General features: G+C 41.3%; 1 protein-coding gene across 9 annotated transcripts in view; it reads right to left on the bottom strand.

Annotated features, from left to right (window-relative positions):
- TCF4 (transcription factor 4) overlaps positions 1-12,546 on the bottom strand; it is a 353,182-nt gene that overhangs the window by 31,144 nt on the left and 309,492 nt on the right. For 8 of the 9 annotated variants that reach the window (XM_074995760.1, XM_074995762.1, XM_074995764.1 and 5 more), the window contains 2 exons: positions 4,086-4,153; positions 2,642-2,720 (listed from right to left, as the gene is read on the bottom strand). In XM_074995760.1, coding sequence (XP_074851861.1) covers positions 2,642-2,720; positions 4,086-4,153 — 147 coding nt within the window. The remainder of the gene's footprint in view (positions 1-2,641; positions 2,721-4,085; positions 4,154-12,546) is intronic. The other variant, XM_074995765.1, reaches the window with a different exon arrangement.

Genomic DNA, 12,546 nt, shown 5'->3' with positions numbered 1-12,546 from the left:
CATGCACAATCAACAGAAACAAAAATACTAGCTGTGGGCACTCCACTGATCAGCATGGTGGCCTTTGAATCTCTCCTGAGTGGCTGCACAAGCGCACAGCTTCACAGGGAACACTGGTCTTTTCTAGGCCCTCAGCATGCCATACTGACCATATGGTGTTAATTTTGATTACATCTAAAATACTAACTACCAAACTCTGGTCTCCAGAGAATTTCACTGTTTTGAACTTGTGATTTTGCCACACCACTGACTAGGACATTTAAAGACAATCAGGACTTTCATATTGTTTCCGACTGGCCCACTATATCCTAAAGCATAAACTAATCAGCTTTCCCCTGAATTTATGTCACTTATTTGCATTGACCTTGATTGTTGGATCTCTATCTATCAAGTAAACTTTCTATACAGAAATTCAACTTATACTGCTTAACATATGACAGCTTTACTCAGTTTCAACTCAAATCCTTTCTTTATAGTTATAGATGGAAGTGATGGCAAAGTCTCTTAAAAGAAATGTGTCACTCAGTGATAGGGTGCTGTCTAGGGACAGGGATTGGTTCAGATAAATCAATTGCCCTCTTAATCCTTTGGGTATGTCTACACTAGAGAGTTTTGTAGACAAAACTGGGGTTTTGTAGACAAAACTCACTGAGCATCTACATACAAAATGCATTTTGTTGACAGAAACTGTTGACAAAAAAGCTGTGTAGATGCTTCAGTGACCCCTTTTGTCAACAGAGTGGATCAGAAGATCAATCTGCTTCATGTGTAGACACAATCTGTCGACAGAAGTTTTGTTGGAACATCTCTTCTTACAGTAACTTCTGTAGACAGATGCTTTTAAGGGTAGACATAGCCCTTCTTAGGTCCCATTCAAAGATGGGGATGCGTGTGGCTAGCTTAGCTGCTCAAGGGGTAGCCAATCCCCAAAGAAGACCTGAATTTGGAGAAAGGCAGCAGCTTCCGTGACTCTTTCGATGTACTTTTGGGGGACATATTTGGGGAATATACCATCACATACACCATACCTCACTTTCAGTGACGAGTTCTTGAGGGAGGAACTCTCCAGTGGAACTTTTCTCTTTAAGAAGTTTGGGGACCTGTTGTTATCTCCATAGCTTGCCTTCAGGTGTTGGCTGGCCAGTCCACTCATCAGTACCATTAACCTATTCATTGGAATTTTGTCTGATCGAAAAGTACTTCAGGGTTTGTGCCCCCAAGATTATTGAAGCACTGTGAAACCTCAGAATATGTAAGCTCTGTCCCTCTCAACAGAAATATTAATTGTCTAGAACTTGAGGGACAGATCTCCGGGATTTAATAGTAATGCACTATACTTGGGAGTATAAACTATGGCATCTTTTAAAATGTCAGCGTGAGATAGACAGAACCGCCGCTCTACCACACAGACACCCTGTATGGATTCCTGAATCTCTCAGGATCAGATGGGGAGCAGGATGCCCGGTCATCCTCTGAAACAGATCCAGTGTTGGCTCTCCCAAAAACCTAACATTGTTATGCTAGATGAGGGCCTCCCAAATACATGGGAAGAGCATGCTTAAGGCTCTCAAGGAAAAGTTTCAAAGGTTCACATAATCTGAATCAGCTTCAGAAAAGTGTCTAGAACTTCTGATGCTCATCAGAACTTAACTGGCTCTGAACCTTTTCAGCTTAGCCCTTTCCTAGGACTAATATATATACTGAAACACTGAACATTCAGCTACTAGATTTATTTAGAAAAAAAACTATACCACCAAAATACCTCTCTCTTACATAAGGAGCTCTTCAAGTTCACAGGGTCCTATAAATGAGTTAAGCTTACTGTGGTTCTTTACACAAGCCATGTTTTACAGGCCAAGATCTTTGCTTAGGACCTTGATCATATGTCTACACAGCAAAGAAAAACCTGCAACTGGCCCATGCAAGTTGACTCGGGGCTCATGGTGCTATTTCATATCCATAAAGACTTCTCTACTTGGGCTGCAGCCTGAGCCCTGGGACCCTCCCACCACATAGGGTCCTAAGGCTCAAACTTCAGTCTGAGTCCAGACATCTACACAGCTGTGAATGAGCTCTGCAGCCCAAGCCTTGCAGTCCTGAGCTGACTGGCATGGGCCAGCCATGGGATTTTCTTTGCTGCACAGACATACTCTGAGAGAAAACTCATTGCAAACACTTGGAATGACTGAGGGAAAGTGGTTCCTCAAAAAGCTACAGACAGGTTACTGTGTAAATTCTTAGCAACTCCTTTCACAAAGCGGCTTGGTTTGTGTTCTAGGCTGTTCATGTTCATGTTGTGGTCTAGGCTGGTCTAGGCCCGTTCATGTAACATTAGGAACAAACTCTACAAGGGTTTGTGGGCGTTACCTGAGTCCAGAATATGGGTGTCGCAGCAGGTAAATGCGTCTATTTAAAAGTCATTATGACCTTCTCTTCATATTGGTCAAAATGTGTTTTTAATAAAATATTTCCATTTATCTCAGTAAGTACTATAGTTGTCCTCTATGGGTGTTGTATTAATAAGAGAATAGCCTCATGCTATTATCTGGATGAAAATCACCCAGTTACAGTAGGAGTTTTTTTAAATATCTCCTACCAGAGATATCTTTAACTTTTCAGTAAAATAGAATTGTAACAATACCTGAGAGAGAAGGGGGAGAACCAACAGGAGTTGAAGGATTTGATGAAAAGCTGTTGTTGGTGTGATCTGGAGAATAGATCTTTAAAAGATGATAAAGAATTAATCTAAAGCCATCACAAACTGATGCAGAAAGAAATCTGGAATTCTTATGCACTCAGTCTATTTAAATGAAAAGCAGGACAGGTTAAAAAACCTATTACTTTCACCGCCGCCTTTTTTTTTTTTTTTTTTTTTTTTGATAAAGAGAAAACTGTACTAGATGTAGGAAGCCAAGCAACAGAATTCTCCTGAGACATATTTATGGAAACAGACCTTGTCAATTAAGTCATGGTTCTGATCACCAAAGGATCTTTGGGTACCTGAGGGTGAATGTGCATCTTTTTATTTTACAGATTGCTTTAAGAATGAGCATGGTACAAAGCCTTACAACATTCCTGAAAATCATAGTATGGTAAAATCAAACCCTTTAGCCATCCAAATAGAGTAAAGGGAACAATGGATTGCATAGTGACGAAGTGGAGAATTTAGACCAGCTAACACCAAAGGCCACTTGTCAATAACTAGGATAAGACAAGACCAGGTGTACAACTTGAATGGGTGGGGTGTACCATTTAACTGCTTCTTCGAGTGACTGAATTTGCACCATGGTGATTGTTCCTATTAAACATGCATGCCACATATCATGAACCATTTAAAAGTGGATTCTGTATAATATCTGTCATTCCAGGCAACCTATTGTCTTATTTTTTTTGTCTTTTTAATGAAACATCTGCAGAATATGGAAAAAAAAAAAAAGCTCTCATGAGAACTCAGTGGAACCCACTCTGCCCAGAAAATAGTTTACACTGGTCTTTATTAGAAGTCAACAGTATGCAACAGTAAGTGCACAGTGGTATCTGAGGTGCATCAGTATTTCCTTTTCCTTAGAACAGGAAATGTGCCATATACCTCAGGGACCACTGTGAGGCAGCTGCTGGTTAATGCTGGCTTTTAAACAGCAACCACTGTAATGGAATAGATGGAAACTAGGGTGGAAAATACAAAATCTGAAGGCAAAAGAAAATCTAGATGAATTCTGTCTACAGACCATTTGGAACACAGAACAAAACCTACGACTGATCTTTAGGCAACCCTCCTCCCATTGTTTTTGATAGATGAAGGGTGTGAAAGATTCAAGAACATGGCTCCTAGTCATTAAGTGCCCACGAACATTATAAGATTTGCAGTCATTTAGTTTTTTTTGTCATAAAATTAATCTTTTACAAATATAATATTCATGCTGATCATTAAATATTTCAGTTGACAGTAACTCAAAGCTGACAACCTCTGAAATCAAATCTCTCCTGTTTGCTGTTCATCTTCTTAAAATCCAGGTATCCATTTTAAATGAAAGCTCACAGTTCACAAATGGCAAACATGTAAACCAAAATAAATATTTCCTTACAGAAGCAAGTGCTTTCCCCAGTGCATCTCCCGTCTGTGAGCTGCCTGCTGCCCCGCTTCCTCTGTTTGCTGAAAAACAAAAACAAAAGACTGTAAAAATGGGCTGTGAGACATCTCAGTTTTCTATTCCTAGTTCACCAATTCATACTTTAATTGCATTATAATGCTAATTAATCATTAATTGCTATTAATTTCTTTGTTGAGGTCCAGCCCACTGAGGGGGAGAGGTAGAGAGCAACGGGGCAGCTGTCCCAGGGTGTAGCATTTCAAAAGGGCTTGAGGGTCTGGCTACTGCTGCTGCTACTGCCCTTTAAATTGCCATGCAAGTGCTGTACCGCATGCTCCAGTGAGTGCTAAGGGCTGGCAAGGAGTGGGTGGGGGGTAGTGAGGGCACTCTAGGTGTCACTGAGGCCTGGCTGTCCCAGCCCTGCCCCTTCTGCCCAAGGCTCCACCTCCTCCAGGAGCAGAGAGTCCCCACTTCCCCTCACCCACACACACTTTGTGTAAGGGCCTGGCAAATCTGCACACCTTCCCCCAACGAAGATAGATATTAAGCCTATTCCTATTATACATTTGGTGATAAATTATAAACTTGACATTTCTGAAGGTTTAAAACTATATCATGTATTTGATACTACTTGACCGTATGACTTTGTTTTCTAAATGAATGGCTATCAATGGTAAAGAATAATCAAAGATATGAAGGTTATAAACAGATCAGTCTATGTAATGTATAGCCTTGTGTTGGATGGATGTTTTTCTTTACACTCTACCACATAATGATATTTTCTTCCAATCAAAACTTACCATATTTACATTTTAAATCATTCCAAATTAATACCTTATGGCACTTTATAGCACCTTTCTTTTTCAAGAATCCCAAACCACTTTTCAAAAACATAAATGCTGTACATATATATTACTTGTAGAAAAATTGCATTAAAAAACATTAAGGATGCAAAATCAAGCCCCCAGAAGTTAGGAAATTCCTGAATGAAGGTTGCCTGTGCAATTGTAATTTGGCCTCTTAATGCATATGTATTATGAGCACAGTCTTTAATTAAATGATTACGTACTATTTTTTCTAAAGTAATTCTGCTTCACTCAGTGCACATGCAAGACTCTGCTCATTTAACAAACAGCTATTGATTTTGTTTCTCTTCACTCAATGTGTGGTCCGTTGCCTTGTTTGCTGCAAGCTACTAGACATCTGAAGAAAGAACTGTTACTCTCCATGTGGGATTTTTCCATGTGATTCATCACTGCAATATCAGAATGCTTCACATATATAAATAAATTTATTTTTACAATGCTCCTGTGAGATGAGGGAGTGTTATCTCCATTTTATAGAGGGGGAACTGAGGAACAGAAAGCTCATCACTTCTAAGAATCAGACCCAGAAAATGAGGAACACACAATTAGGCTATGTCTACACTAGAGGGTTTTGTTGACGAAACTGACATTTTGTTGATAAAACTAGGGGAGAGTCCAGATTCCCAAAGCACTCTGTTGACAGTAAATCAACAGAACCTGGCACTTCTATTGGCAGCCTTATCCTGCTCCCCCATGAGGAAGAACACCTCTGTCAACAGGAAGTTGGTGTGGAAGTTCTGGGGAGACCCCTCTGTCAACAGATAGGGTTTCCGGGACATTGGGCAGCCCTGTCTGCTGTGGTTCCAGTTGGCCATTTTGTCGAGAGCACAGCCAGGCAGTCCAGCTGCTTTCTGTCAACAGAGTGGATCGGTCTTTCAATCCAGTTGGCAGTCTGGCTGCAATTTGTCAACAGAAGTTTTGTTGGAAGATATCTTCCGACAGAAATTTCTGTTGATAGATTGCTCTAGTATAGACACAGCTGTAGTGACCACTGAGGAAAATCTTGTGTGAGTGGACTAGCTCCATATAAGAACTCTGTGGCACAGGAAGGGACAGAATTCAGTTCTCTCTAGGGCAGCATTCAATTGCCTTAATAATGAGACCAGACATTTTCTTCCTGCAGTCCCTTTCCTCGTTCACTAAATACCTTCCAACTTCTGCAACAAATTAAGCAGAGTTTCTGCAGACAACAGTTTCTTTCACTGCATAACCCTGCTCCACCCACACAAAATGTCCATCCAGTCCACAGAACGAAATAGGGATCCTGAAGAAAAATTAGTATGTGATCATGGTAATTGAAGACTGTATCATCAGGCACACGTACAAGGGGACCAAATTAGGTTGAACAGGCAACTTTAACTTTGGTCTGAACTTTAAAGTACATGACTGTTTTTGCAACCTAGGTAATGTTATTTTAACACAGCATTTCTGTGTAATGTCCTTGGGTTTTAAAAGTCTAAATAAATCAAACCAAAATAAATTCCATCATATGGCATCATATTGACACCCACTGGTCCATCCGCATTGTTGGAAACTTTAGACCCACCAAACAGCTTCTTTATTAGCTTGAGTGGAAGGCAACAAATGGCAGTAGCCAAGATGTCATCCTTTTTGTCAGACGTGGGGAACCCTTTTCCCTAAAAAGGCCACTGAGCCACAGAAAAAAGTCAATCACGAGCCACATAATGCCCTATGGTGATGTGTGGGCTTCCCCTAGGTGCCAGGTAAGGAACAGACATGAGGAGTTCAAAGTGAGGGAAGGGCTGGGGCAGGGGATTGGGGTGTAAGAGGGGATGAGGACTCCATCTGTGGGTGGGTCTCTGGTGTGGGGCCAAGGGGTTTGCTGTGCAGGAGCTGGCTCAGGGTGTGGGAGGAGGCTCAGGGTGTGGAATCCAGGGGGGAGTTTTGGGCATGGGAGGGAGTTAGGGTGAGAGTTTTGGCCCAATGCACTTAATTCAGGGTGCTCACAGTCGGTGACACAACGGGGCTAAGGCATGCTCTCTGCCTGCACTGGCTCCACAATGGTCCTGGAAGCAGATGCCATGTCCGCCCCTAGACAGAAGGCCCAGGAGTCTCTGAGTGATGTGCACTGCCTGCCCCTGCAGTTACCATCCCCACAATGCCCACTAGCTGTGGATCCTGTCCAATGGCAGCTGCAGAGCTGGCACCAGGGGTGGCGACAGCAAGCTGAACTTCCCCATCACCCATCTGTCTAAGCATTGTGGGGACACATCACTAACGGCTCCAGCACTGCTGAGACTCAGTGAGGCTTGGAGCTTCTAGCCAACAGCACAGAGACTTGCTGTGGGCCAGATACAATGAAGCAACAGCAGATGGTAGGGTCCCAATCCCTGTGCTATGTGGACCAACGCTCAAAGGGAAAGACAACTTGCCAGTGGGGTTCATAGATATTTGCTGACACTGGAAGACTGATGAGTTGCAGGAATCTTGCACTGAGGTCTCTGCAGGAGTATGTACTACTCATCACAGACTGTTTTGCTCATTCCCCTGCAACCCCAGTTTAACCCCTTCTGGCCCATCTCATTCAAACTATCTTGTCCTAGTCCTGTCTCTTTCCAACCTCTGGCTCCTCAACCCAATCCCATTCTCCTCACCTAGATAGCCCAGTCTCCATTCCTCAGTCTTCTCATCCAAATTCTAGGATCCTTGCCCAGCAAGTCCTAATCTCAATGCTTTCAAACGCCCTTTCCCAATCACTCACTCCCTCAACTTCCTCATCCAATCTGTCTCTCTCCATCGGGGCTTCCAAAACCATCTCTCCCACCCACATACCCAATCCCCACAAGTTTCCAGTTCCAATCTCACCCTTCATACCATCTCAGTAGCTCCTCACCTGATTCCAGTGTGTTTGTGCAGCCAGTTCCAGTTCTCCTAACCTTATTCCTTTAGATCCTCACCAGATCTGCCTCCCCTTCATGTCCCCTGCTTCTCTTCAGCCTGGGGGCTCTAAATACCAGTCTCCTTGACTTCTGGTCTCAGTCTACTCCCTCCACTCCTGTAGTTCGATCTCTTGTCCTCTGAATTTGAATTGGATGGCTTCCTTCTCCATGCTGCCTAAGCACTGCAGGGAGCTCACTGAAAGCACAGAAGGGCTCCCTGCTTTCAGTTCAGCTGCTCACTTCTGGACCCAACATAAGCTATAAAATCCAGAGCTCAAACTGCAGGGAAGGTCCTACTAAGCCGTGGGCTAGGGCATGCCCAATTTAGATGGAAACTTCTGAAAACTGAGCTGCTAAATTTGGGAAGGTTCTATGGAGCACATGCAGAAGTGTCATTTCTTTAAAGGCATATAACCTGGTCAAATTTGGGTAAATTTTCACAAGGAAATCAAAAAGTACATTCCGAACAAAAAGGCCACTCTCTGGCCAAATTCCAAATCTCTGTTCTAAAGCTTGGGGCACTACATCTTTTCAAAGACAACACTGTATCTTCCTTCACTTGATTTTCAGGTACAACTAAAGCATTTTGGCTGGCATTTTCAGGACAAATTCAGCTTGAGGCAGATACCTGGCCTGTGAAATGTCAGCCTAATTGGCTAAAATTTGGGACTGTTATAAGAAAATAGTGTCCTTGTGAAGGGGTAGAAGCCTAGTGTTGGTGATGAGACGGAAGCACGTTCTTTGTGATAGGGAAGTTCTGAAGCCCCCTGCTGCAGGCTTGTGACCTTGCCATGGTCTTATGATAGGAGGTTTTCAGTTATCTATAGAGTTACTACCTTTTCTATATTAAATTCAAGGAACAGCACAAAATTACCACACACTCAAAACAAGTGGAGAAGGGAAATTTTCTTCAAGGCAGTTAGTAGAAAAATGAGTCAGTTTTGCTGAAATATGATCTAGAGTTTGAGCATGTTTCAGCCAATACCTCATTTTAGGCCACTGGTCTGACACAGGCCACACCTATTATGTCTTTCTTGCAACAAAGCTGGAACAAAATGAGAAAAGATGTAAAAACTTGTATGGATGGAGAGAAAGAAAGGTATAGATAGTGAAATTTGTTGTAGCTAAGTCACTCTGGATGCAATCCCTTCCCTCCAGCATATCTACCTCTACCTTCAGTTTAGTGTCATGCATGAACTTGCTGAGGGTGCAATCCATCCCATCATCCAGACCATTAATGAAAATGTTGGACAAAGCCTTCCCTAGGAGCGACCCCGATGCACTCGTTTCTCTTGACACCAGCTGACAACGAGACATTGAGCCATTGATTACTACTCATTGACAAATTGGAGGATTGGGCCAAGAGAAACCTGATGGGGTTCAACGAGGTTAAGTGCAGAGTCTTGCACTTAGGACAGAAGAATCCCAAGCACTGCTAGAGGGCGGGGACCAACTGGCTAAGCAGCAATTCTGCACAGAAGGACCTGGGGATTACCGCAGATAAGAAGCTGGATCTGAGACAACAATATGCCCTTGTTGCCAAGAAGGGTAATGTCATATTGGGCTGCATTAGTAGGAGCACTGCCAGCAGATTTAGGGAAGTGATAATTCCCTTCTATTCAGCACTGTTGAGGTCACATCTGGAGTACTGAATCCAGTTTTAGGCTTCCTGCTTCAGAAAAAATGTGGACAAAATGGAGAGAGTCCAGCAGAGGGTGAGAAAAAATGATTATGAAGCGAGGCTGAGGGAACTGGGCTTATTTAGTCTACAGAAGAGAACACTGAGGCGGGGGAGAGATGTGACAGCAGCCTTCAACTTCCTGAAGTCAGGGCGAAGGTTCCAAAGAGGATGGAGTTTTTTAAAAGAATGTTATTCTCTAATTCAGAAAAAGGACAATGAGCAAATCCTTGCTTCCGATCTTCACAGAGAATATGAAGTCCAACACATTGGTCTCTCTGCACACATGGAAATCACAGTTGTTAACAGCAAAGAGCTACTTGAATGTAAGGGGAGCAATTTCTCAGAGTCACAGAGTACTGTTAGTTCCTTCAGGAGAATTTATCCCAGCGATAATGATTAAAGCTGCAAATACAGATACAAAACTGTCAAAATTTCTAGTGCAACACTACCTACAGCAAAGAACATGTAAGAACTTTGAAGATTAACAGCTATGAGACAGCAGAGAAAGTGGACAAGCTAAGGGAATTGAGACAAGCTAACCATGCCCTGGACACAACCAGACTTTGAACTCAGTCCCTGAAAGAGATTTAATAGTCTGAGATCAAATGAGGTATGTGTACACTACAATCACTACAGTAGCAAGCTACAATCACACCAGTTACATTCCTGTGGAGCTGTAGTATAGATACTTCCTACAGTGATGGAAGTTTTTTCTATGTCTGTAGCAATTCCACACCTTTGACAGGCGGTACCCAGGTGGAAGGAAGAACTCCCACAACATAACTAAACTGACCTTAGTGGTAGGTATAGACCAGTGATTGTGCATTTCTCTCTCTTTCTCAAATAAATTTATATTTTGTTTAAATGTAAACTAATCTTTTATTTAGCTGTGACGCGGATGTAAGTGCTAGCTGAAAATTGTGGATGATAAGAAAATCTCAACATTTGAGGAAGTAAGTGAAAATATATATGCCTAACTGTTTTAGGGGTACATAAGGTCCTAATAAGAGGTTCAGTATAGCCCATGGACGAACAAGCCAACAGAGGTCATCTTGACAATCCCTATATGTAGGACAGACACTAAACGATACAAGAAGGAGCAGTTAACTCATGACATCATAGATAAGGCAACCCCCATTATTGCTCTTTTCCTAATTAGCTGATTCCTTTTTTCATTCACTAAAATATAGCTTACTGATCTTAACTCATTAAATATACAAAAGGATTTAATATATTACATACAATTAATTACACATTGAAGATATATGAGGTAGATTTTTTTTTATTGTTTTGGTGCAGAATGAAATTGGGATGCTGAATCAACTGGAATGTGACTTCTGTAAAGAACCACTGACATCTTAAGTAGTGCCCCACATAGAAGAACATTGTATTAAAAATAAGGAGCTGCATTAAGGCTAGGCTTTCAGGTGGGGGGAGGGGCCGCAAAAATGCCCTAGGAACGTGTTTCTCCAGACGTTTTGGAACACAAAACATTGGGGCTGAGTGTTGTTAGGTAACTGTAACTATTGGTAGGCCTGGAGGGTGAAGGCAACTGTGACCTGGGGACGATAGGAGATTAGCTGAAATTTAGAGGATAGTTTGTTTCAAATATTTTGTTGTCTGGGCTCTGCTGGCTGAAGTAGCCAAATGACTATGAACCTGAATTCAGTTAATATGACAGACAAAAAAAAATTAGTAAATTCTTATTTTTCCCAAATTCAACTGATCTGAATAGACATATTAATCTCAAAAGTTTCCAAGTGGCAGCACAACTTCACTGGAGTTTCCTTGCCCTACCACAGCAGTAAGGACCATAGCTTAGATTGGTAGGGAGCTGGTGCTACAACAATAGGGAAGGCTGGCTAGAATGAAGAGATTGGCATAAATTCTATAGTCTATAGCTTCTGAGTCTGTTTTTCAGGGAGTCAGGGAGAGATCATTTGATACTGTGATCATATTTAGGAAAGACACACTTCTACTTAACACACCTCTGCTGATATAATAAAGAGAATATGGAAGTGTTTATATAATAGCTTTCCTTTACCCCTAAATGTTTTCTAAGTTGTTAAAATTGCTACAAAGTTTTAACCTCCCATTGTTCAGCAAATTCTCATGTTCAGCGCTGGTCAGGGCTGCAGGGTGCTGGACTAGAGAGGTTCAGTACATATTACATATATATACATACAGGCAAGGAGATAGACAAGATTATGAAGTTCTTTCACATTTATAGCTTTTGTGATTCAAACTGAAAATCTTGGATAAAAATTTTTGCATGCCATGTTCACAAAAAACAAGGAACACACTGTAAAAAAAGACTTCTCAGTGGAATGGGAAGATTGAGCATAGAAATCCTATACAATTACCACAGACAGTGACAAATAAAGAAGAGGCTGTATTAAATTTTTTCTTTGTTTAGAGACCTTGAAAAATATGATGTCCATGTGTTAATACTTGAACTCACCCTCCGTTTTTACTGCATTAGTCCTGGTTAAAGTGATTTTATACAGAATCACGTGTCTAATCTGAAACATGTGTCAAGCTATGTGTTCCCTAGTTACCAAGTATTTAATTAGCTTTATTTGTTCTTTGTGATATAAGCAAGGCAATATTTCTTTATTTCCTGTATTTAAGTTTGAACCAGAATATGCCAAATATTTAAGAAAGCATACAGATATATGTTATTAATCTACAGAATTTGTTACAGAAATATTAGTAACATCAAAAAAGGTTCTCTTCTTATTATGCAAACATGATGCCATTAATGATTTCCACCACACTATGTGAAATTAAAAAAAAATGGAAGGGATGAACATTAAAATATTGAGTGAAGTATCAGTTCACAAGGAACTTTATGCAACTAATGGGGGATGTTAAATTAATAAAATTTGACTTCCTGTCAACATCAAAACTAACAGAATCAGGTGCTTAGTTTGTGTCATGCCTTCTGTACCAACTTTAAACCAAAGTGCTTTATTGAATAAAATACTGCATTTAGATATTTAAATAAT

The sequence above is a fragment of the Carettochelys insculpta genome, chromosome 5, assembly GCF_033958435.1.
Source record: "Carettochelys insculpta isolate YL-2023 chromosome 5, ASM3395843v1, whole genome shotgun sequence".
NCBI classification, from domain to species: domain Eukaryota; kingdom Metazoa; phylum Chordata; order Testudines; family Carettochelyidae; genus Carettochelys; species Carettochelys insculpta.
Note: the sequence above shows the minus strand (reverse complement) of the source record. Positions and strands in the feature narration are given on the sequence as shown.